Genomic DNA, 22,964 nt, shown 5'->3' on the forward strand with positions numbered 1-22,964 from the left:
ATTGTTCAGCACAACTTCATGTTACTGAATGGAGTGCAGGGCTGTACTGTACTGTATATGATGCAGCTGTTTGAGTTGCAATTTGGAAATATTAATTTTCTAAATAAACTTAATTTATTTAAAACATACATGAGACAGAACGTGTTTGTTTCATAGACGACACTGAATTTCACGGAACAGTTTATTGAAAAACACTTCTACAAATTGAGGATTCAAAATATACTCTTAAAAATTTCTTTCACAAAGATGGCACACAGGCCTTTTACATAAGGCAACAAAGGTAATTAAAATAAGGAATACAATTATTTTCATATCAATTCATGTCCATACTACTCGAGGCTTACTGTATATCTGAAATGGAGAAAAAAAGTTTACAGTTAAGTGTTAAGTTTCCTGTCAGAACTTGCTGACGGAATTGCGATCTTACCTGCGGCTGGTAAGCTCGACTGATAATACTCCGCTTTAGCGCCTCCTCCTGATTGAGGTGAGCATCCATCTCCTCCTGTAGTTCCTCGATCCTGCACTGCTCCTCCCACTGCTCTTGGAGCTCCTGCTCCACCTGCAGGACGCGCACGCAAACTGCATCAGCGCTATATAATGTACGAGGTACACAAAGCCTCTTCATTCATTCAATTGCCTCATCATTCCTAACAATTCTAATGCCGCGATCGACAACGTGAGCACCAATCTCCTGCACCTGTTCTGCTCTACGGCTCTGCTCTTTCACCCTCTCCTGGCGTCTGAGCTCTTTCTCCTTCTCCAGCTCTTGGATCAGTTCCTCTCGTCTCCTTAGGGACTCTAATTGAGCCTCGCGGTTTTTCTGCATTTTCAGCTCCAGCTTCTGTCGTCTTCCCGCGAGTACCTTTTTACAAGGCAAACACAAGAATGCTCATTTAGCTTTTTATTACTTGGATAATGTTTTGAAATGGCTGTGAGATATTACTGCAATATCAAATTTGATGAGTAAGAAACGAGCACCTCACGCATGAGTAGTTCTCTGGCTTTTCTCTCCCTCTCCCAAGTCGCTTCTCGGTTATCCCACACACGTTGGGCATCCTCTCTAAAATGGAAGGTGCATATAGATGCACTTTTAGTAGAAGCCCGAGTTTGGAATCATTCACTCATTCCCTAGCTACACCCTCATCACTACGGGTGCGTTCGGAAATATACTCCGAGCGTGCTCTGCTACCCTCCGGACCGTTCGGAAACTCAGAGCGCTGTTGGAATCTGCTGAGCACTCGCACTCTCAAGAGCAGAATTAGGGCGGGAGATTGGACATCCAAAACGCACCCGATATAGGGATTTTTATGTAGTGGACTAAAATGTTCACTCGTCGATCAAATGAAACATTGTTTTCGAACATTATTACTAATTACAACGAACTGGATCAATGTCAACTGGTGGATCTTCCGGAATGAATCTTGAACAAATTGTTTTAAGATGAGTGTACTTTACACATTAATAAAAATAAATAAATAAAAAAAGCACTTTTAAGTCCATCAGAGTTGTGATGTGTTGTTCGACTTATATCAAAGACATTTTGATGACACAACTCGTGAACTTGTCAAATACCTCAAAATCTTTTGTCTGTATTCGCGCAATGTTTCATGGGATATAGTTGACTTTCTAATGACCATCACCGTTCTCTACTTTTCAAGATGCATTGAGGGATACACATTGACTATATTGGCCACAGGTGTCAAGCTGGTGGCCTGGGGGCCAGATCTGGCCCGCCACATCATTTCATGTGGCCCGCGAAAGCAAATTTAAATTGCTAATTGTGTTCCGATGTAATAACGTTAAGATATTGCAAGCATCTTTGTTACCAATCCTGCTTTGCAAAGAAATGCAGTTGTTAAAAATGTTTTTTTTAGGCTTTTGATTTTACAACTACAACCCCAATTGCAATGAAGTTGGGACGTTGTGGTAAACATAAATGAAAACAGAAGACAATGATTTGCAAATCATGTTCAACCTATATTTAATTGAATACACTACAAAGACAAGATATTTAATGTTCAAACTGATGAACTTTGTTTGAAGCAAATAATCATGAATGTAGAATATTATATATCCTCCAGATTCACTGAACCTTTTGATGATATTATGGACAGTAGATGATGAAATCCCTAAATTCCTGCAATTGTACATTGAGGAACATTGTTCATAAACTGTTGGACTATTTTCTCACGCACTTGTTCACAAAGAGGTGACGCTCGCCCCATCTTTGCTTGTGAATGACTGAGCATTAAAGAGTGGATTGGGAGTGATTCTGAACACAGCCCAAGTGTCTTTTAGAAAGCTGTCGCTCACCTGTGAAGGAAGTCCAACTCGGCCTCCCGCTCTCTCTCCAGCTGAAGCTGCTCCTCAATCACGCGGTTCATCCAGGCAGCATCAGCGAAGGCCCTTTCTCTCGGTGCCCTTTCCATCCTGACCTCCTCTTTCTCTCCTTTCAGCAAGGCTGCCAGGATCTTATGGTCAGACACCTGGAGGGCACAAAGGCATGCAGACACCAACCATCTTCCTTACACAATTCCCAGGAGGATTGCTGCTTTTGCCAGTGTTCTTTTATGAACACTTGTCCCAACATAGTTGAATGAAATATTGCAGCGGTTTTGGGTCAGCAAACACTGAAGCGCTAATAAAAAAAACGCAATAATTACTTTCTCTGCTAACTAATTACATTTATGAAGGAGTAATTGACTTTTTGGGGAAAGTAATGAGTAACTATAACTGATTACCAAGTAATCTGCCCAACCCTGACCATCGTCAGAATTGTCGACGTATACATACTGTACATTGTTTATGTGCATACTTAGCTGTAAGCTGTTTTACTACACTGTATTTTAAAGAGTAGAGCAAACTTTCAAGCTGTTTGTGTTTGAAATGTTATCATCATACTTGGTTGGTTTTTTCTTATGGGTTAACCTATTACTGTATATCGGAAATTATAATGACTTTTAGAGGAGCATCGACTATTTGCAGAGTTTGCCATTTGCGGTTGGGCTCGGTCCCTGGGTGGGCCAGAGGTCAACCTCTGGTCAAATGACCCTACAGTCTGATTAACATCTACAGGGGAGGATCAAATGCCACCAATTTGAATGGATTCATATGAAGATTCTAAAAGGTTGACTAACACTGCATCAATACAGTAGTTCCTTACAAATGAAAGACTCACCAGTTCTTCCTGCACCAACTGGGCTCTCCTCCTAAGCTGAGCTCTATATTGTCGGACCAGGAAATGCCTAATTGGAGAAATATTCAATTTAATTCAAAATATTCTCAACCTGCCACCAGCCAGAATGCCTCTGCTCCAAAAGAGCTTCCCTTACCGCATTTCGGCCTTCTTGCGCCTTTCCTCAATTTTTTTCCTCTCTACCTCCATCTTGTCCAGCTCCCACAGCTTGACTTGCAAAACATCTTCCTCCTTCTTTAGATGAGTTGCCTCGACCCCAAACAAAAAATATTTTTACTTTAACTGTGTACCATTTTTTTCCCCTCAACATCTTTTCTTTTTTTTTTTTTTTTTTTTTTTTAAATCTTTCTGGTTACCTCTTCTTCCATCAGCTTCAGTTCTTCCATTTGTTTGTGAATGTTTTGTGCTCTCTCACTCTCTTCAACAATCATGTTTTCCCCTGCCGGTTTGATCTTCTCCAGGTCTTCATCGCGGGTCCTCTCACATTCGTTTTGAAAGCGACGCGACTCCTGCGTCTCCACTTCTTGCTGCACGTTTGGAGAAATTAAAACTCTGTTAACTATAAACTTCAAAGATCATGCATGTGAGAATATTTTAGATTTTAAATTGAGCCCATAAATGCAAGAAAACTGATCAAATGACTATCTTGCTGGCTTTCCTACCCGTTTCTTTTCAGATATTTGACCTTGACACTGGTTGACAACATGACTTTGATGTGAGGCTGTCTTATCCTGTAAACAAATGAAATGCAGGGAGGATGTTGAGCCCTTGGAAAGAAAATATCTTTAACCATGTGAACTGCAAGACTAGCCAGTGGGTTTGTTAGACATTTATAAAACAGAGATTTCATTTTTTCTCATAGCCAGAGGCAGAAGCGTTGTCCAATTTGTTTTGCGACCCCCAGCCAATATATCAAATTACAGCGCTTTTTTTTTTTTTTTTTTTTAAATAAATCAAATTAGCTACCTGTTGCAATTCAGGGTTGTTTCTCTTACGGTGCTCCTTCAAAAGCTCCTGCGCTAGCTAAGAATGCAAGACAATAACAATAGTAAGCATAACACACACGCACATAAGCAGAAAGGAAATATGCTTATAATAATTGACTTAATCTACCTTTTTTCTCCTCTCCTCTCTTAATGAGTGTTGCACATCTGCTTTTTTCACCAGGGCGTCACCATGAGGTACCAGACGCTTGAGCTCTGAGTCCATTTGCTTTTGCTCCTCTTCAAGCATTTGCTTGAGACGTATCCTGCGCTCTTCCAGAGTGTTCATTTTGTCATCCTCCACTTTCTGTTTACAATATGCTGACATACTGACAAAGCACAGACATACCTGTAAATTGGTTGTCTCGGGGTTCCATGTTTGCAGAACGTGTTACTCATACAAGACACACTATATGGAAACAAAAGTCCGAGGACACAACATCTATTTTTTTGTACCGCTTATCATCAGCTGAGTTTGGGCGAGAGCTGGGCGGGGTACACCTACAATCTACAATATTTAGGGGGGTAATTTTGACGAAAGCATGTCACAGGCATGTTTTCCCACCCAGGAAGTGTTTCATATTCACAATTCAAACAAGCAATGCAAGTCATGACATTGTTGAGTGCTTTGTACCTCTGCTCGAAGTAGTGGCGAGAAGTCCACTCGGAGTGGAAATGATTGCGGAAACTCTGCTCCCTGAAGTACTTAGCGTTGAGAGCCAACTGCTCCCGCCTCCGAAATTGTTGCTCCCTCTTCCAGGCCATCTGTATACCAAGTGCCCGTTGCCGGTAGGGCACATAAGTGGAGAGGGTCGGGAGAGCCATGGACCTGCGAAGGAACACACACTGACTGAACGAACGACCTATTGGTCTTTCCGCGCTCGTCCATCTTCGTGACGAAGATTCTGGTTTGCTTGCAAACGCGTCCAACAGACAACCGTTAGCGTCGCACATGAAAATGTACCCTCACAATCATTTGGATCTAAAATGATATGGGTGATATGGCGCCTCTCATTTGTTAACTTTAACGATAATTTTGTATTAAAACGCAATGACATTTAAAAAAAAAAAAAAAAAAAAAAAAAGCATTATACCGTAGTCTTTGTGGTTACCGCCGTTAGATTGTAGTTCCACTTCCTGTTTACTCCTACACTACGGGAAGCCAGAGAGATCAAAGTCTGTTATACAGTGTATTTAAAAAAAAAAAAAAAAAAATTTACAAATGCCGTAGCGGATCCTATAAATTGATCCAATGTGTTCTTAGTCGTGTGTTTACATTGCCAATATTTGTAAATAAATGCTTCAGTTTAACACGATGAGTGTTCCAAGGGGTGGTTCGCGCATACACCTCACGAGTTGACGTTCGAATCCGAGCTGCGGCCTTCCTGTGAGGGGTTTTGCATGTTTCACTGTGCTTGGATAGGCTTGGTCGCACATTCTTAAAACATGCAGGTTTGATTAATTGATTACTCTAAATCACTGGTGTCAAACCCGAGGTCCGAGGGGCCAGATACAGCCCGCCACGTCATTTTTTTGTGGGCCACTAACGCCAATAAAGTGTGTCTACTTCATATTTCTTACTAAAGGGATTTGTTCTTTTCATTTTGGCAGAAAATCCATGTGAATATTGCTTTTTTTGGGGTCACTTTATATCCAGACATTACAAGCATTTTTCACCAAATCCCTTATTAACAGAGCAATCACACTGTTTTTATATTTGCTTGTCCTAATGTTCCATAATTTATGATTTCAAACTAGATTTGTTGGTAAAAGAATACAGTAAATTAGTAATTCAGAATTGTCAAGATATAGCAACAACAATTGAACCTGGCTCAAATTTGTCTAGTGTGTGTGTGTGTGTGTGTGTGTGTGTGTGTGTGTGTGTGTGTGTGTGTGTGCGCGCGCGCGTGTCACCCAGTCTTGTGGAGGTCACTGTAAGTCTATCAGTCTGTTTCGGTCGCCTCTGAGCGAGTGTGCAGACAAGAAGCCATGGCTCTGCTACTGGAGCACCAGTTCAGAGCACTGCCAGCTGACAGACACGTGGAAACCAGACCTTTTCTCGAGGCTGCGTCCTACCTTCCGCCATTCTTTGGTAAATATGCAGTATACTGTCATGCAAGTCGCAGTGGTATCGTTCGATATCAGGCAATGTTGTTTAATAGTGAGAATGTGATGATAAGTATTTTTGCATTCAAGTGCTTCTGAGAGTTTGGAATACATTGAATTATCTAGTTAAACGTGCTTGTGTTTTTTTTATTTTTTTATTTTTTTATCTAATGATAAACTTGTTAGATCACATTTCTCTTCATCAAGCTGTCTCCAATTGTTTTATCATGCATAATTTAATCCCCTGCCCTGGATTTGAAGTTGTGAAAATGATTAGTATGGTGTTGAGTTACACACGCCCATTCACCGGCGCCGGGCATCTTTGTGCCACTTCATTCTGCATTAATATGCCAAAGGTTCTCTTTGGAAATCGTATATGCGAAACCTTGCCAAGTTATTGGAGAAATTAAATACATTTCTGGTGTACAAGTATTTCCTAAACACTGCAAGATGAGCAGGAAGGAATTGACAGGGCGTGAAAGCTGCATGTGGGTCATGCAAGAGCCACGTGGTTTCACTTTCCTGACACCAAATACTCCACCTGTCTCGTAGCCTAATTGAAGAACAACCAGGTATAGTGGCTCCATTCCGAGGTTGTTATAAAGTTAATAACCCTACTGTTTGAAAATGCTTACATGAAATCATAGCTATTTCTTTGAAATGTGCAAGTAAGTGATAGATTTTTCATTTAAAATAACCTGTGGTCCTCGATTGTGGATAACTATTTGCCACATGATTTTTTTAATAGGCATAAGTTGTGTACTACAAATGTCCATGGCGCCATAAGATTTTCGTACTAAGTGAACGATGGGCTTAACAACTTTATCCTGGTTGTGTTATGGAGTGTGCAGAAATGACATCGTAACATCGTTATTGTGGATACGGATATGCTTTTGTCCTATTTTTGGAATGAATACAAATTGCAAGTTCAGTTTGCTAAAGTTCTGGATAAATTGTGTCCGCAGACTGCCTCGGCCCGACCGTCTTTGCGCCCATCAAGTCTGACATATTAGCAAATATTACAGTAAGTACACGTACGTGTAAGCCAATGAAATCTATTCAACTCTACTGTATTTATTCTACCACGGTCATACACTTTGGCAGTGATTCAAATTTAGTTTCACTCACTTTATACATACTGTATAGCCTATCATCGCGTATCATACATACAGAATATCGTCACTGTCGGGCGGAAACCTCCTCTGTCCAAATTTGGTCAATTAAATCCCCCCCCCCGCACAAATCGATACTATTGGTTGGTCCCAACATAGGTTGGTATTTTCACAAATAATTGAGCCGTGTTGAAATGCGATGATAATGGCTCAACCAACATGGCGTTTGTTTCCTGCAAAGTGATGCTTTTGGAGATGCGAGGAGGATGAGCGAAATATTTCTCATCTTATACCAAATTAAGATGCATTTGTGGTCAAATGTTCAGAAAATCAAGGCAGTCTATGACACCAACCCAGGACGCTTCAGGACCCTTCAACAGATTTTGGAGGTTGAGAAGGAAACGTATGGATCACAATGGCCCAAAGTTGGAGCCACGTTGGCACTCATGTGCCTGATAAGGTTTTAAAATGCTTATTTACATACAGTATGTGAAAACCACGTGTGTATAACATGCATACGTGAACTGTGATCTTCTAAATGAAGTCTGTGCGCATCATCTCCTCACGTATCTCAAGGGTCCTACGCTTTATCCAAGTGTTCCTTCAAAGCCTGCTTGATGGGGAAAAGGATGAATACAACCCCAACCTCATTCGAGTCAATGTGACCAAAGCATATGAATTGGCATTGAAGCGATATCATAGTTGGTGGGCCCAACAGCTTTTCAAGGTGAGTTCTGACATGTTTGATCAGATTTACACTCACCAGCCACAAAAGCAGGAACAGTCATGTGCACAGCCCTTCCATACATCCATTTTCTATAACTCTTGTACTCATTCGGGTCATAGTTGTGCTAGAGCCATCCTTGCTGACTTTGGGCAAGAGGGGCGGCGGGTTAGCGTTATCACATTTACACTTAATTTAGAGTCGTCAATGAACGTATCCCGAGAAAACCCTCACAGGAGGGCCTGAGTTGAAATTCCAACACGCGGCTCTCAACTGGCGCACAGTCTTTTTTTTTAAAAACGTGATCATGCTCAACTTTGATTGCTGCCTTCACATGTGCACTGCATCGTATCGAGAGGTTTTTTCTCATTTGTAGGTTTTAACTCGGAGCTGGCTTTAGCACAGGAGAGGGGCAAAATATTAGGAGCGCCCGTAACTACGCAATCCCACACCGCTGGAAACTGCAACCACAATAAGAAACATATTGCCAAATAATACTGGTGCTAACTATGATTGAAAAAACTAAACAAAAAAAACAAAAAAACAGAAACTCGTTTTGCATCTCGTTGTATACTTGCTCATGCTGTGTTGGATGCGAGCAGAACAATGCATGGTCGCTGTTATCGATTGTGTTGTTACAGTGCTGACTTTTGCGTTTACTTGTAGGCGGCTCTATTTGCGGCCCCTTACAGACCGGACTTCCTGAAGGCGCTCTCCAAAGGCCGGGAAGTCAAGGAAGAGGAGTGTCTGGAGAAAATCAAGAAATTCCTGATCAACTTCTCCGCCACAGTCGATGTTATTTACGAGCTGTATCATAAAATGAACGCTGATCTTGACGACAGAGTCTGAGAGCGTTAAAACCGTTTGGCCGTCACCGATGTGCTTTGTTGACACTCTACACGGTCTTAATTCTTACAAATGTACTGTCGGTGCACTTTTGTGTCTTTTTGCCGATGCTTTCACTCCATTACTTTCACTGCACATAGTTGACATGATGGTAGACTCTCAACGCTATTGTTATCCACATGGCTGAATTTAATAAATGATTATTGCAAAATATCACTGGTTGTGTGAATGTTCACTCAGTAGACGGTAATATAATATAAAATGTCTACAGTAAAAACTAGTTAATAATGTGTTCAGCTGTGTACTTTAGTGTTCCAAAACAGCCTGCAAATGAACATTTTGCACTCTTTCAAAATATGTTTCGGTAAATCCCCAAAGCATTAAATTGCTCCCTCTGTGTGAATTCTAATTGGTTGTAGCATACCCAGTGTGTAAACGCATGTTAAATGTTTGCATAACGTGTACTCCCAACGAGCAATTAAAAAAAAAAAAAAAAAGTATTTGCTTTTCTGTGTTCATTGCCCTTTCATGGCTAAACATTTTTTTTCAGTCACAAGATTGCAAACATGACATTTAATTGTCTACAAATGACTGAAGCAATACCAGCGGTGACAAATAATGAACTACATCCACTTAAAACTTTGTACCTTAGCGTACTTAGAAGTAACATCAACCGTGGTTGAGAGCTTAAAGACTAAGACAGATAAAAAAAAAAAAAAAAAACAGGGACAGCAACGACATGAAGGAACGCGAAACAGTGAGCCGTAATGTCAATGATGCAACAAATTGAGAGAAGCAAGATATTCCCCATCCATGGCCCTATTTAAGAGAATTACTGGACGGTGTCAGCTACAAAAAAATGATTTGCAGAAAATGCGTTGAGTTTTTGTGCAAGCATAAAGACAATTCTCAGTCTAATTTGAAAAACAAAGACAAAAACAAAAGAACCCCCCCCCCCCCCCCCCACACACACACAACACACACACATATATATATATATATATATATATATATATATATACATATATTAGCTAATTTAGCAGTTTTGGACACATTTTCAGTCCAGTCCTGATAATCTGGTCAGGGAAACTAATTTGAGGCTGTTTTTCCGTCGCATCGGGTCAAATGATCAAAACAAGTTTTGAATATAACCCCCCCAAAAATTCAGCAGTTTTACTTTTACTGACGCGAAAGACTTGAATCAGTATTACTTTTAACCGAGGAGAGTATTTTCTTTTCTCATCCTTCACGATCAAGAGTCTCCATCTTGTGGTGCTTTGTGGTACTGCACCCCCCCCCCACTGCAGCGTTAGTTCCAATTTTGGAGCCAAGTTAGTAAATGTCAATTTTACTCCGCCCTAAATCCCAGAACGAAGCGTGCGTTGTTCTGCTGCATTTCACCGGCGCTTGGGCCCTCTCACTCGAACTGCTTTTACGTCTTCTGAAAGTCAGAGGCTGAAGAGGGACTCGAATTCAACTGAGGCTGTCTTTAAAACTGTGGAAATGTTGAAGAGGAATTGAAGGAGGCAAAGAAATAAAACCGGCATTTAAAAGATTAAGGTAAAGTACACATTTTGCTGACTTGATGCTTTTGGACACCAGGGGCTATTATCATACATGTAAACACCCCCCCCCCCCCCAACCCCATTTGCAATTTACTGTAAATTACTTCAGGTAATACATTTAGTTAGTATTTATCCCGTAGCCTTCAGTTTGCTTGTTGTCAAAGTTTTCTGTTTACACGGATGCTTCTTTGAATCAAGAAAAAAAAAAAGTGTTTTTAATCTAAAACAGTCATTTTGAAATTATTGGTGTTCCCAAGATGTTAAGGTTCTTTCCTTTGAAGTCAGAGTAATAAGGCAAGTAATTCGGTTCATGACTTTCACTAGTGGATTTCCACTCTACAGTACTGTCGTTGCATTGTGTACGTGTGTGTGTGCGTGCGTGTGTGTGCGTGTGTGTGTGTGTGAGTGAGCAGTGTCCTATGAAAAAATATAACATTGGGCCCCCACCACTTCAGTGCTGCAATTTGAAAATACTTAAAAAACATTTTTTTTTTTTTTTTAGGGCCACTGTTATTCACGGACCTTTCCAAAGGTCATCATTTTCTCTGAGTGCGACTAATTGTTTCAGGGCATCTGATCGGTCACATCAAGGCAGCTGGTACATCCAGAGGTGCCCCCCCCCCCCCCCCCCCAGACTCCTGCATTCAACATTTTAGTACTTAAACTCTTGTGAAAGTATATCAAGGTCATAATCTCTTTGTGTGTCTGTTCACTATCAACTGTGAATTGAAGTGTAACGGCATGATAATCCGATGTGTGAGTCATGGCTCTCTCTCAGAGCCCCCGCCTACCCCAATCCCCCCAACCCAGGTCCCCCTCTTGTGTTTGTCTTGTTCCCCTTTCAGGGCTTAGATAAGATTGCATTGACATGAGCCACTGCAGGATTTGAGAGGATGCTTTAAGGGATGACATGTTGTATCAGCGACATGTTTGTTTATGTTCCCACAGTGACTGGAAATGGAAGATTACTTGCTGTTTAGAGTCAACCGGTCACGCATTAGAAAGTGCAGGTGGTGTGATTCTGCCTGCTGGGCCCTCCGACCAATGACAGAACACTTTACAAGTCACCTTATTGTTTTTGGCATCATCTTTGCTATGTTTTCCAAATTTCCAAACATCAGATGCCAACACTTTTTTATTTTTTATTTTTTTTACTGTTGGTCAGATTTTGTATATTTTTTTTCAAACCATGCGTAAACTTTAATAATTGGCCTTGCAGTAACTCCTTTGGTATTTTTAGGTCGCACCCATGCCGCAGCACCGTTTCCACTCCGCTTGAAGAGGAATTTGGCGCACTGTTGCGATAAAAGGGATGAACGAGGTACGGAAGCTGTGAATGCGGCCGACGTATTCACCGTCTGTGGCTGTTGTGTCTTTCTTTTGGTTCTGCTCTGATGCGATGATTTTTGGGAAGAATGTTGCAATGTATATCAACACAAAGGTTGAACAATTTGAACAACTTGGCATGTAGTTAGAAATCAATAACTTTATATCACAATGAAATTCTTTTGTATTATACCACAAAATGACTTTTTACTGAATTAGCCCAATAGTATTATTGCAAGTGTAGTAGCTCGATGAAAATATAGAATATAATATATGACACTATGTATGAGTCAAGAAAGTGATTACGTTTAAAAAAATTGTAAAAATGTACGGGTAGGCACAGGGCCAAATCTCGAAGGGACATTTTGAATTAAGCCAACGCTCCTTCGAAGCCAAAGCTAATGTAAGACAAATGGAAAATACCTCACTGGTAAGAAAAGTAGTAGACTTTCTTACCATTTTACGTAAAATAATTCCTAATTTAAGTTTAGTGTTCTAACCCCCCCCCCCCCAAAAAACATAAATGCAACCTTAAAGTGTGTTTTCCCCAATAGCTCCATGACTTTTTGGAACATCGTTTTCAGTTTGTCCAAGATATTGTTGAGCTAAAACATGGCTGCTGTTTTTCCAGGGTCGCTCTGCTACGACCCTCCTGAGAAGGTGCCACCTCGCCCGCTCCAAGGCCGACGGCGTCAGCTCCGTCCCGGCCAGCGCCGCCCTCCCCGGCGAAGCCGATGGCGATGTCACACAGGCTGAGAACGAAGGGAAATTCTTGGCGGAGTTTTCAGACTTGTTCGAGAGTGCGGATGGCTCCCCATCTCCTCAGGACCTTGGTCAGGATTCAGCCCAGGAGCTGGTTCAGCCCGGGCAGCCCGCGGATGGGAGACAAAATCTGCGGATGAAGTTCCAAGGTGCTTTCAAAAAGGGCATTTCCAACCCCATGGATCTACTGGAATCCACCATATATGAATCAAATGTGGTTCCAGGTCCAAAGAAAGCACCCATGGATTCCCTTTTTGACTATGGCACCTACAGGAACACAAGTAACCAGAAACGACGCAGGAAGAAGCTGCCAAGAGGGTGAGAAGTCACTCGGCTTCCACGAAATCACACTCGGTATCTCATCGACACATTTTCGGCATCGTCCATTTCAAATGACAGGAAAAGACCAAGTGAATTTCTTTTCATTGGGGCAAAGGTTGGAAAAGATCTTGCTCAAAAATATTCCTTCAAGTACTGTAGACAGAGGTGTGCCGCGCGCACACACGCACGCACGCACACACAGACACACACACATACACACACACGCACACACTGTGGGCCTCTTTCAGTAATCTAACAGAGAGCATGTTGTTGGTGCCTTGGGTGGCTGTTGAGGTAATATTTAGACAAGTGCCTCCACCCAGCGCACTTCTTGCCCACGGAGCTCTACACTATATGGGCAAAATTATTGGGACACGAAGCAATTCAACCCGCAGGAAGTGAAAACGGAAGAACGTGCAGAGTTGGTCCCCGTCTGTGCACGGGGATCGTTGTCCATTTGGTCAAAATCTGATCACGTTGACCTGACTCACATTCTCTGTTGTCGTTCATCCCAAAAGTGCTTGATGGGGTTGTGGTCAGGGCTCTCAAACTCTTCTGCACCAAACTCATCCAACCGTACGGACCTTCCTTGCTAGTTTATTCCAGCGCTGTTGTTACCCATTTGCGCTGTGTCAAACTGAAACATCTTGCAGTTGCTACATGACCCCTGTGTTTTTTTTGAATGTCTTCATAGTAAAACAGAGACATCCAACGAGGACGCTCCAAGCGAGGACCTCCCAAAGGTCATGAAAGTATTCAACCGCTCTCTCCTCTTTGAATGCGTGTCACGCGGCGATCCCGATGCCTTGGAGGGCTTGTTGGAGTACTTGCAAAGTAACGAGAAGAGGCTGACGGATGAGGAGTTCAAAGGTAGGACCGGGAGTGTCTGCGTGCTCAGGATGTGTGTTTGAACAGATCTGGCACAGACCGGGCCTTTAGCGCTCAAGCAGAACCCATTGTAATCTCCACCTCGTTGACCTTCGGGGTTCCGCTGATCCTCTTGTCGGTCTTTGCTGTTCTTTGACCCAGATTGATTTGAACGGGAAAGGGTGCTGACGTCACAGACTTTGTCCAACCGTGGGCGGTCCCAAGGGAAGCTTCCTGTGTATGCTCTAAGTTTATAACAGGGAGGAGAGAAAAATCGCAGCAAACTGTCGGCTATTTGAAACAGTCTCAAAGGCTGTTTAGAAAGAGGCTAAACATTTTATTTGATCTCTTTCATGAAATGTACAAATATGCTGAAAGCGACTTAATTGCCTGCCTTTATCCTTTTTCATTTTCAATATAAATTCAGCAGACACGATATTAGGTATTAAAAAGATTGAATACAAGTGCTGCATAAAAAGATAGAGATAGAATATTATAGTATAAAAGAGGAAGTTAATTTTTTTTGCCATCGTTAGAAATTAAATTAACTTCATGTTGAAAATTATATATATATATATATATATATATATTATCAAGCTCCCAAGTACATATCAAAGATTTTTATAATGGATTTCACAAAGCTTCACAAATGTTCAATCTCTGCGGCGCCTGCGGCATGACAAAAGTTTCCCTTTTTGCCTTCCTCTTTGGTGCCACGAACAAATCTGCTTTCCATTTGCTGTATTTTATTTATTGATGTTTTTATCGGATTGCCTGAAAAATGCACGCTGCGCACTCGCACTTTGGCCATATTATAACACACGCGATATCTTTTTATCGCTAGTGAATGGCATTCTTCGCCCTGAAAAAACATTTAAATAAATGCAAAAACCTTACTCGAACGGTAACCTTGTGTAGTTTGTATGTTCTTCTTCTTATGTCATTTGCTGACTAAAGACTGAGACACAAGAAAGTACACACATTCCACTCGTACAGACATGAGAGTGAGACTGTGTACATGCTATACAGACATTGTAAATGTACACGATTTGTCAAGCAAATATGGTAAACATCCACCACATAGTTACAGTAAGTGTCAAGCAGGGGAGACAAACATGTTCATTTATCAGCTCGACTCTCTGTACTCTATGTCGACCCACATTCTTTATTTTAATGTCACTATCCCATCAGAACCGTCCACTGGTAAGACATGTCTTCCTAAAGCCCTGTTGAACCTCTACAGCGGGCACAACGACACCATCCCGCTGCTGGTGGACATCGCAGAGAAGACGGGAAGCCTGAGAGAGTTTGTTAACACGCCTTTCCGGGACGTCTACTACAGAGGTAGGACTCATTTCGATGTGTAGAAGCTGCTCATGTTTTCTCTTACTGCTCATGTTTTCTCTTACTGTATAATAACAACTTGAACGTCCCTTTGGCAAACACGTGTCGTTCTGTGAGAACAGTTTCTCATTGCGAATGTGCGCATACATTGGACATTGTTTGTTTTTGTCAGGCCAGACGGCGCTCCACATTGCCATCGAGCGTCGCTGTAAGCAGTACGTGGAACTACTGGTGGAGAAAGGAGCTGATGTTCACGCACAGGCCAGGGGGCGCTTCTTCCAGCCAAGGGACGAGGGCGGCTACTTCTACTTTGGTAAAAGCATCTGCCTACTTTCAACAGTGATTCTTTGTCTCCAACTAAACAATTTTTTTTTTTTTTTATTTAAACCTCGCATCTCTTCCTTAAGTGATGTAACACTGTAGACGAGGAGCAGTGCTTAGGAAATGACGCAGAGGTAATGATGTGGTGTGCCTACCGTTTTACCAGTCACTTTTTTTCCACACTCTGACTGCATTTAAAGCAGCTGCCAAGATGGGATAGTACCCACTTGGTACATGTTCTTGGCAGGGAAATCTAAGTGCCACCTTTTCTCCAATACTTTTTTTTTTTTCTTTTTAAACTGGCAAGTTTAGACATTGTCTTTTACCGAGACTCCATTTTCCACAAGGGTTTCTTGAAGACAGCCTGGCAATGCTGTGCAAACACATCTGCATGGCATGCCGCACGTTCAAGTTAGTTTCAGAAGAAAGGTATCTGTGTTCTGCATTGGAAAACAAACATCGTGTGTTGCTGGAAGGCAAGATCGCACACTGCCCTCTGTTGGGACATGTGGCTCATTTACATTCATTCTACCACTACATTGGTTCACTTGTACAATTCTGTGGAGTTCTACTGCAAGCAGATGTGGGTCTATACTTAAGCAGACGCACATAAGCGTGTGCAGAAAAAAAGACTGGTAAAAATAGAAGTACTGATAAAAAAGGAAACCAAATCGAATGTGTACTTTGCTACTGTACTTCAAATAGATGAAGCCGGAGAATCGGCAGTGAACATGCAGGCTCCGCAAAGGAAGGCAGACATTTGTACTACGAGCCTCAGAGCTCCGAGGCAGACTTGCTAACCACTCGTCCACTATGCTTGCCCCTATGTAACCTACAACTGCATCTACGTAAGGATGAGGGAATACGAATTGAGCATTGTAAAGTCACAATTTGTGATTTGTCAAGTAGTAGCAGTAATAGTGGTAGTAGTACTCTGGTAATATTGACAAAAAACATGACTGATTCGACTGACTGGTTTCCACTTATCGCTGAAAGAAAGGTGGCGGTAGATGGTGACTTCTTCATTTTTGTCTAGTCCAGACAATACAGTATAAAAGCTCGTTCATATTTGATTGTAAACGCACATTTTACTTCTCCGCCATCACAGAGGAGATGATTTCTATTTTCACGTAGCATGGTTGTCATTCCCAAATCCCAGCGTGTCCGTTGCACAGTGTGAGTAATTTGCCGCGGAGCTTTGCAGCGAGGTGAACAGGAACCTGGCAGGGCTGATGGCTAATGGGATTTCGACTCACGCTAACACTCAGCGTGCACCCGTGCAAATCCACGAAGAGGAGCGTTTCTATCTGAGGTGACAAAGTAATCTGTCACCCATGGCAACGGCTCATTTTCTGCAGCTGCTTTTGGCACTCCGGCCTCATTTCATCCTTCCTTCCAGCAACTGCTAATTGTGCTGTTTTCATAACAGGGATTAAAGTCCAATCTTGGATCCATGTTTAGTATGTTTTGCAAAAACAAACAGAAGCCAGCAACAGTTACTAATTAACCTTCGTGTTGATTAGCTTGTCTTTGATCCCAATTGCTGTCCTCCCTCGTGTAGTCAGAACTCTTCCCTCTGCCTCCCGCAGGTGAGTTGCCTCTCTCCCTGGCCGCATGCACCAACCAACCTAACATCGTGCACTACCTGACCGAGAATCCCCACAAGAAGGTCGACCTGCGGCGCCAAGATTCCCGCGGCAACACAGTCCTGCACGCCCTGGTGCACATTGCCGACAACACCAAGGACAACACCCGTTTCCTCACAAAGATGTATGACCTGCTACTGATCAAGAGTGCCAAACTGTACCCGGACTGCAGCCTGGAGAGCGTGCTCAATAATGATGGCATGTCACCTCTCATGATGGCGGCCCAACTGGGCAAGATCGGGGTAAGAAGGATGGACAATAGGACCCTATTACAACAATATCGCAAATGAGGGTTAAGAATTGTGTTTCGGGCTACACTTAGGTTTAAGGCTTCGGATTGAAGGCTATGGTTTGGGTAGGGTTGGTGTGAGGTTTGAGGTTCGCACACATGGAGTCAAAAAACGACTTCGGCGCCTGGTCAGATTTCAAATTCACTCCCCCACATAGCTTCATTTTTTCAACATGGATATTTGACTTCTCAAGCCGTCAATGGCAGTGAACGTGTAATCACGATGCTTTGAGCCACAAAATGCTAGGGGTTTTTGTGATGAGTCGGTAGACAGGTAAACTGACAAAGCAACACTGGCAAAAACACAACGTGCCCTCCGTTTCAGTGTCGTTATATCAACGTAATTTGACAGGTTTTTCAACACATCATTCGACGTGAGATCAAAGATGAGGACGTCCGTCATCTGTCGCGCAAGTTTAAGGACTGGGCTTATGGACCAGTGTACTCCTCCCTATATGATCTGTCGTCATTGGACAACTGCGGAGGTGAACCATCTGTGCTGGAGATCCTCGTCTATAACAGTCACAGTGAGGTAAAAAAGAAAACAATCAAAGAAAAATCCTCAAAGCATCTCATTTTCCAGGGTAATAAAAATTCAGATGACAATGTCCTCCTGTCAGATCCGTCATGAGATGCTGGCAGTGGAGCCCATCAACGAACTGCTGAGGGCCAAGTGGCAGAAGTTTGCCGCTGTGACCTTTTACATCAACGTGGTTTCCTACCTCTTCAACATGATCGTCTTCACCCTGGTGGCTTATTACCACCCAACACAGGGAACGGTGAGTCTAAGAAACGGTGAAAGCCGGTGAGTCAACAGTAGGTGCACTCACGCACAACATTAAAATGAGATAATGCAATTCATCATCGAGAAGTATTGTATCGTTCATTTTCAGCAATGACGCTACCTAAATTAGATCATGCCGGTGTGCCTAATGTTATGGTATTTTTGCATAATATATTCAGATTTTCCTCTCTTTGAGTGCTTCTGAATGGCTTTGTAATCATCCGGCGTGTCTTGCAGCCCCCGTACCCTTACACAACATCCAGTGACTACTTACGGATGGCAGGGGAGGTCATCACGTTAGTATCCGGAATCTTCTTCCTCCTAACCAATGTGAGTTCAAATCAAATATTTAATGGCTGGTTGCGCACTGGCGTCCTTAATGAGTGTTTGTTGTTGCATTTATGGAAATGTGTCTTCAACTCATTGCAGATTAAGGACCTCTTCTTGAAGAAGTGCCCTGGGGTGAAGTCGTTATTTATTGATGGATCCTTTCAACTGCTGTAGTGAGTCTCACACTGCCTCCTACACTCGACTCTTCCTCGCATCTTGCGCATTTTGACCCGTGGCAAATTCACCTTCCTCTTAATTGAATCGTCTAGTTTATCTCCACCCTGCCATGTTTTCAAGTTTACATCTTTAATTAAAACAAAGGGCGCTGAACGTTGAACACCTTTGCACATCTGTTTTATTGCTGTAATGTGTCTCTGCGCAGTGTGACAGTAGCAATCGCTATCCATGACACCCTTTTCCCCCCCCCCGGTGTCCTTTACAGTTTCATTTACTCGATACTGATCATAGTCACAGCTGCGCTCTACTTGTCTGGTATCGAGGCTTATGTGTCCGTGATGGTCTTTGCTCTTGTCCTGGGCTGGATGAACACACTTTACTTCACCAGAGGCCTCAAGCTCACTGGTACCTACAGCATCATGATACAGAAGGTGGACATCACGCGGAGAAAATCAAGTAATCATCAAACCTCAAATAGCAGCACTAAAACGTGTTTGTTTTTGCTCCCCAGATTCTTTTCAAAGACCTGTTCAGGTTTCTGCTGGTGTACGTACTCTTCATGATTGGCTACGCATCAGGTAAGATGACCATAAACCTGAACGGGACTATTTGTAGTTTAACAAAACTCCATTTTGCAAACGGATGATATATTTTAGCCTCTGTGTTCGAAACACCTGCACATTCGAATGAGATCCAGTATCCATTTTATCGAAAATGTTCCCTTTAGAAAGATAGCAATGCAAATTTTTTAAAAATACTTTTGAGAAATGTTTCTTGTTGAAATACCACCTGATTTGTATGTGTAAATTATTTCTTTCTTTCACATTTATTTATTTAATTGCATTTAATATACTATATAGTATGTGATTCTGCATCACAGATTTTTTTTTAAGTGATATATATATATATATATATATATATATATATATATATATATATATATAAGCCTCAGCTTTATAGAATTGGACTGCGGCCAACAAAGTTTTAGAAATACCCGTCATTGCAGAAACACCTCGCAATTCAATTCTCCATCACTGAAAGCAACAAAAGTTTCCGTCTTTACTATTTTTGATGCATCTCTTGTATTGAGCTAATTACATTGTGCATGTGCATCGAACGGAATGTCTGTTGAGTCGTGTTGTTCATACTTAACAAATAAAAACCAAGAGTGAATACGTTAAAAACCAATTTGTAAACTTGCATAGCCCTGGTATCGCTCCTGACTGTGTGCCCCCCCCCGGGCACGGACTGTGACGGAGGCTGCCCGACGTACCCCAAGTGCAGGGACCCCGACACCTTCAGTACCTTCTTACTGGACCTCTTTAAGCTGACCATTGGGATGGGAGAGCTGGACATGATCCACAGCGCTCAATACCCTGCAGTTTTCCTCATCCTGTTAGTGACGTACATCATCCTGACCTTTGTGCTGCTGCTCAACATGTTGATCGCCTTGATGGGGGAGACGGTGGGCCAGGTGTCGAAGGAGAGCAAAAAGATCTGGAAGCTGCAGGTCAGTACGGACTGCCGGTTCCTCTTCAAATTAAGAAAAGAAAATGCTGAATGAAATCAAATCTCAGGAACACTAAAAGTAACATTATGACATCGGTTACTTGCAATTAACCTTGCATGATACCCTGAGTACTGTCACCATTTCCTTGTGTGAAGATTTTGAATGTAATGTATTTCAATAAAAAAAACAACAACAACAATGATACAAATATTAATGTGTGTTTGCAGTGGGCAACAACCATTTTGGACATCGAACGCTCATTCCCAGTTTGCATTCGCAAGTCATTTCGAGTGGGTGAGATGGTTACAGTCGGGAAGAACTGGGATGGAACGCCTGACCGACGATGGTGCTTCAGGTACTTTTCATCTCACAGTCGCTGCTGCGCAGTCCGAATAATCGACACTATCAGAACTAGAAATCAAGTTCAAGTAGTAGACTGTGTGCCCATCGAGTTACAAACTGCACTAATTATTAGACTCCACTATTATTTGTAACTTTGCTAGAAAGGTTTCACCCAGATCCAGATGTTCTGTTGACCTTAAGACCTTAAGAATGTTTACGGGATTCATTGGAATGGCACAAAAGCTTGTGTTGACTCCAAATGTTCTCATCAGATCAGCGATGATAATCGTGAATCCAGCTAAAAGATACACATCCCCCAAATGCAAATTCTCCGTGACTCAAAAATGTTAAAAACTGGAAGCAGGAAGTTGCAAAGGCCACATTGCATGTTTCAACAGGGTGGATGAGGTCAACTGGTGCCACTGGAACCAAAACCTGGCAATAATCAACGAGGACCCTGGCAAGAATGAGACCTGTCAGGCCAATGGCCTTCAACAAAGTGTCCGAGGCTTGAGGAGAGGTGAGTCTCTTGCTGCCCTTCATGAATATAAATACACAAAAGGGCCATTCCGCCCAATTGCCGCCATTTGCTTGTTCTAACTCTTTTACAAAATAAAGGTCTTTTTTTTTCAACTCGAAACCCGATAACGCATTGTTTAAGTAAGAGGACTGAAAGTAACAGAAGTCAGTTTAAAGCATAGAATTAGACAGAAATTGGGAGAGGAGCAAAAAATTGGACTCAAATAAGCTTTTGTGTACGGTCGTGTGGTTGCCTGGTGCTCCTTGTGCACGTAAATGGCACCGATTTGGTGGGACGGCCCGCAAAGCCGTTCCACACCACACTGTGATTCATACAGAGTCAAGCAAGACCGTTTCCATTCTCCGCGTGTCCCCCTTCAGACCGCTGGTCCACCGTGGTCCCACGGGCGGTGGAGTTAAGTCGGGGTCCGCGGCCTCGCGATCTAGTCATCGAGATGGAGCCCCTGACGCCCCGGCACTGACGGCCACAGAGGACTAGCGCTGCAGTAACAAGACAGCAGAGACTTGTGTGCATGAGGAGATCGCACGCTGCTAACCGTCATTTGCACAACTCACATGTGCCTTTTTTTCATGGGACCTCATGCTAAATATTATTGCCGGACAGCCAATGGGATTATAAAGAGCTCTCATAAACTGGACACTGGATGTGCAACATGTCCAATAATCTACTAATTAAGGAGGAAAAATCCTGAAATCAAGAATATTACATGTAAATATATGTCATAAACATAAAGATATTCTGTGTTGCTGCATTTTACTCAGGGATTTGAGACAGTCACAGTATTTCCATGAAGAGTCATGACTTGTGCTTACAGAATCATAATTGCTGTACCATTGCACTAACAGTGCCAATGTTGTTTTAAAATCTATAAATAAACAATCTCAGCAGGAAGAAAATACAGCAATAAATATTTATACACATCCACTTACTCGCTTCCTAGTTTAGTGACCTTTATATGATGTGACCAGTGAGTGTCTATGTGCTGGTTGTAGTATATTTCTATATGGCAGATGTAATTAAATTGTTTTAAAACTCGTCTCAAGCCTGGGCTGCCAGCTTAGGCAGGCAGCTTATATTGAAACAAAACAATGCACTGTGCTCTTTCCTAATATGTGTCTCATTGTTGCAAAACAAAGACATTGTTCTGCAAAACAAAAATGGGCATGACGAGCAAGGTTACAGTTGTCAAGCAAGCGGAGACAATAGCTTTCCGTGTTGTGGTTTGTCTTTGAATTTCCAGAGTTATTGTTCCTTGCAGCTGCGGGATATTTGCATAATCGATGCGGAGGCCTTGCCTCTATTTGCTTGAGTATTTTCAGGGCATTTGGCTCATTGCCCCGCACAACATCCTGTTTTTGTGCTTCCTATTTATATATGTGCTGCATAAACATTAGATGCCCATATTTGAGTAATTGTGCTTTCGTTTGAGGTGTGTATAGAGCGTTCATTTTCATTGATGCTTTATATCTGAAGGTCACAGGTCACATTTCACTATGTTTACATACGTGTTATATCTATATTTTTTTGTACAGTTGATCATTGGTTCCAAAGAACAATAAACAGAACTTTGTCAAATGGATATTCGTATTCTTTGGCCTACATGTCTGTGACACGGCTATAATTGAATATAGTATAGTATAGTATAGTATAGTATAGCATGGTATAGTATAGCATCGTATAGTATAGTATAGTATAGTATAGTATTCTCATTGGTGTGAATGTGAGTGTGAAATGTTACTTGTCTGTATATGTCACATTATTGGCTGGCGGCGAATCCAAAATCAGATGGGATAGCCCGACCCTAATATATGTATGTATGTTATTTTGTGTAAAATTTGTCTCATTTAACATTTATTTCTCCAGGTAAGGTAA

At 42.1% G+C, this 22,964-nt stretch overlaps 3 protein-coding genes across 6 annotated transcripts; 2 read left to right on the forward strand and 1 right to left on the reverse strand.

The window, feature by feature from the left end:
* Positions 1 to 167: 167 nt before the first annotated feature.
* On the reverse strand, positions 168 to 5,330 carry tchp (trichoplein, keratin filament binding). Of its 3 annotated transcripts, XM_061673311.1 has the most exons (13): positions 5,274 to 5,330; positions 4,814 to 5,008; positions 4,310 to 4,508; positions 4,163 to 4,219; positions 3,859 to 3,927; positions 3,553 to 3,723; positions 3,333 to 3,445; positions 3,179 to 3,245; positions 2,314 to 2,486; positions 979 to 1,060; positions 698 to 862; positions 428 to 559; positions 168 to 351 (listed from the first exon to the last, which is right to left on the reverse strand). In XM_061673311.1, the coding sequence occupies exons 2-13, from the start codon at positions 5,002 to 5,004 to the stop codon at positions 319 to 321; spliced, it is 1,452 nt and encodes a 483-aa protein (XP_061529295.1). In that variant the 5' UTR covers positions 5,005 to 5,008; positions 5,274 to 5,330; the 3' UTR covers positions 168 to 318. The 3 variants fall into 3 exon arrangements, with proteins under 3 accessions (XP_061529295.1, XP_061529294.1, XP_061529296.1); XM_061673310.1 differs by lacking the exon at positions 5,274 to 5,330 and having other exon boundaries at positions 4,814 to 5,231; XM_061673312.1 differs by lacking the exons at positions 698 to 862; positions 979 to 1,060; positions 5,274 to 5,330 and having other exon boundaries at positions 4,814 to 5,231.
* On the forward strand, positions 4,952 to 9,145 carry gltpa (glycolipid transfer protein a). The gene is made up of 6 exons (XM_061673313.1): positions 4,952 to 5,175; positions 6,098 to 6,271; positions 7,251 to 7,309; positions 7,724 to 7,857; positions 7,974 to 8,124; positions 8,788 to 9,145. The coding sequence occupies exons 2-6, from the start codon at positions 6,169 to 6,171 to the stop codon at positions 8,968 to 8,970; spliced, it is 630 nt and encodes a 209-aa protein (XP_061529297.1). The 5' UTR covers positions 4,952 to 5,175; positions 6,098 to 6,168; the 3' UTR covers positions 8,971 to 9,145.
* Positions 9,146 to 10,365: 1,220 nt separating this feature from the next.
* On the forward strand, positions 10,366 to 22,641 carry trpv4 (transient receptor potential cation channel, subfamily V, member 4). Of its 2 annotated transcripts, XM_061673316.1 has the most exons (18): positions 10,366 to 10,527; positions 11,773 to 11,853; positions 12,490 to 12,769; positions 12,845 to 12,938; positions 13,636 to 13,811; positions 15,000 to 15,152; positions 15,325 to 15,465; positions 17,063 to 17,361; positions 17,761 to 17,940; positions 18,029 to 18,187; positions 18,430 to 18,522; positions 18,622 to 18,695; positions 18,965 to 19,130; positions 19,211 to 19,277; positions 19,905 to 20,209; positions 20,437 to 20,564; positions 20,950 to 21,071; positions 21,452 to 22,641. In XM_061673316.1, the coding sequence occupies exons 2-18, from the start codon at positions 11,845 to 11,847 to the stop codon at positions 21,550 to 21,552; spliced, it is 2,547 nt and encodes an 848-aa protein (XP_061529300.1). In that variant the 5' UTR covers positions 10,366 to 10,527; positions 11,773 to 11,844; the 3' UTR covers positions 21,553 to 22,641. The 2 variants fall into 2 exon arrangements, with proteins under 2 accessions (XP_061529300.1, XP_061529298.1); XM_061673314.1 differs by having other exon boundaries at positions 12,490 to 12,938.
* The last annotated feature ends 323 nt before the right edge of the window (positions 22,642 to 22,964 follow it).

The sequence above is a fragment of the Phycodurus eques genome, chromosome 3, assembly GCF_024500275.1.
Source record: "Phycodurus eques isolate BA_2022a chromosome 3, UOR_Pequ_1.1, whole genome shotgun sequence".
Classification (NCBI taxonomy): domain Eukaryota; kingdom Metazoa; phylum Chordata; class Actinopteri; order Syngnathiformes; family Syngnathidae; genus Phycodurus; species Phycodurus eques.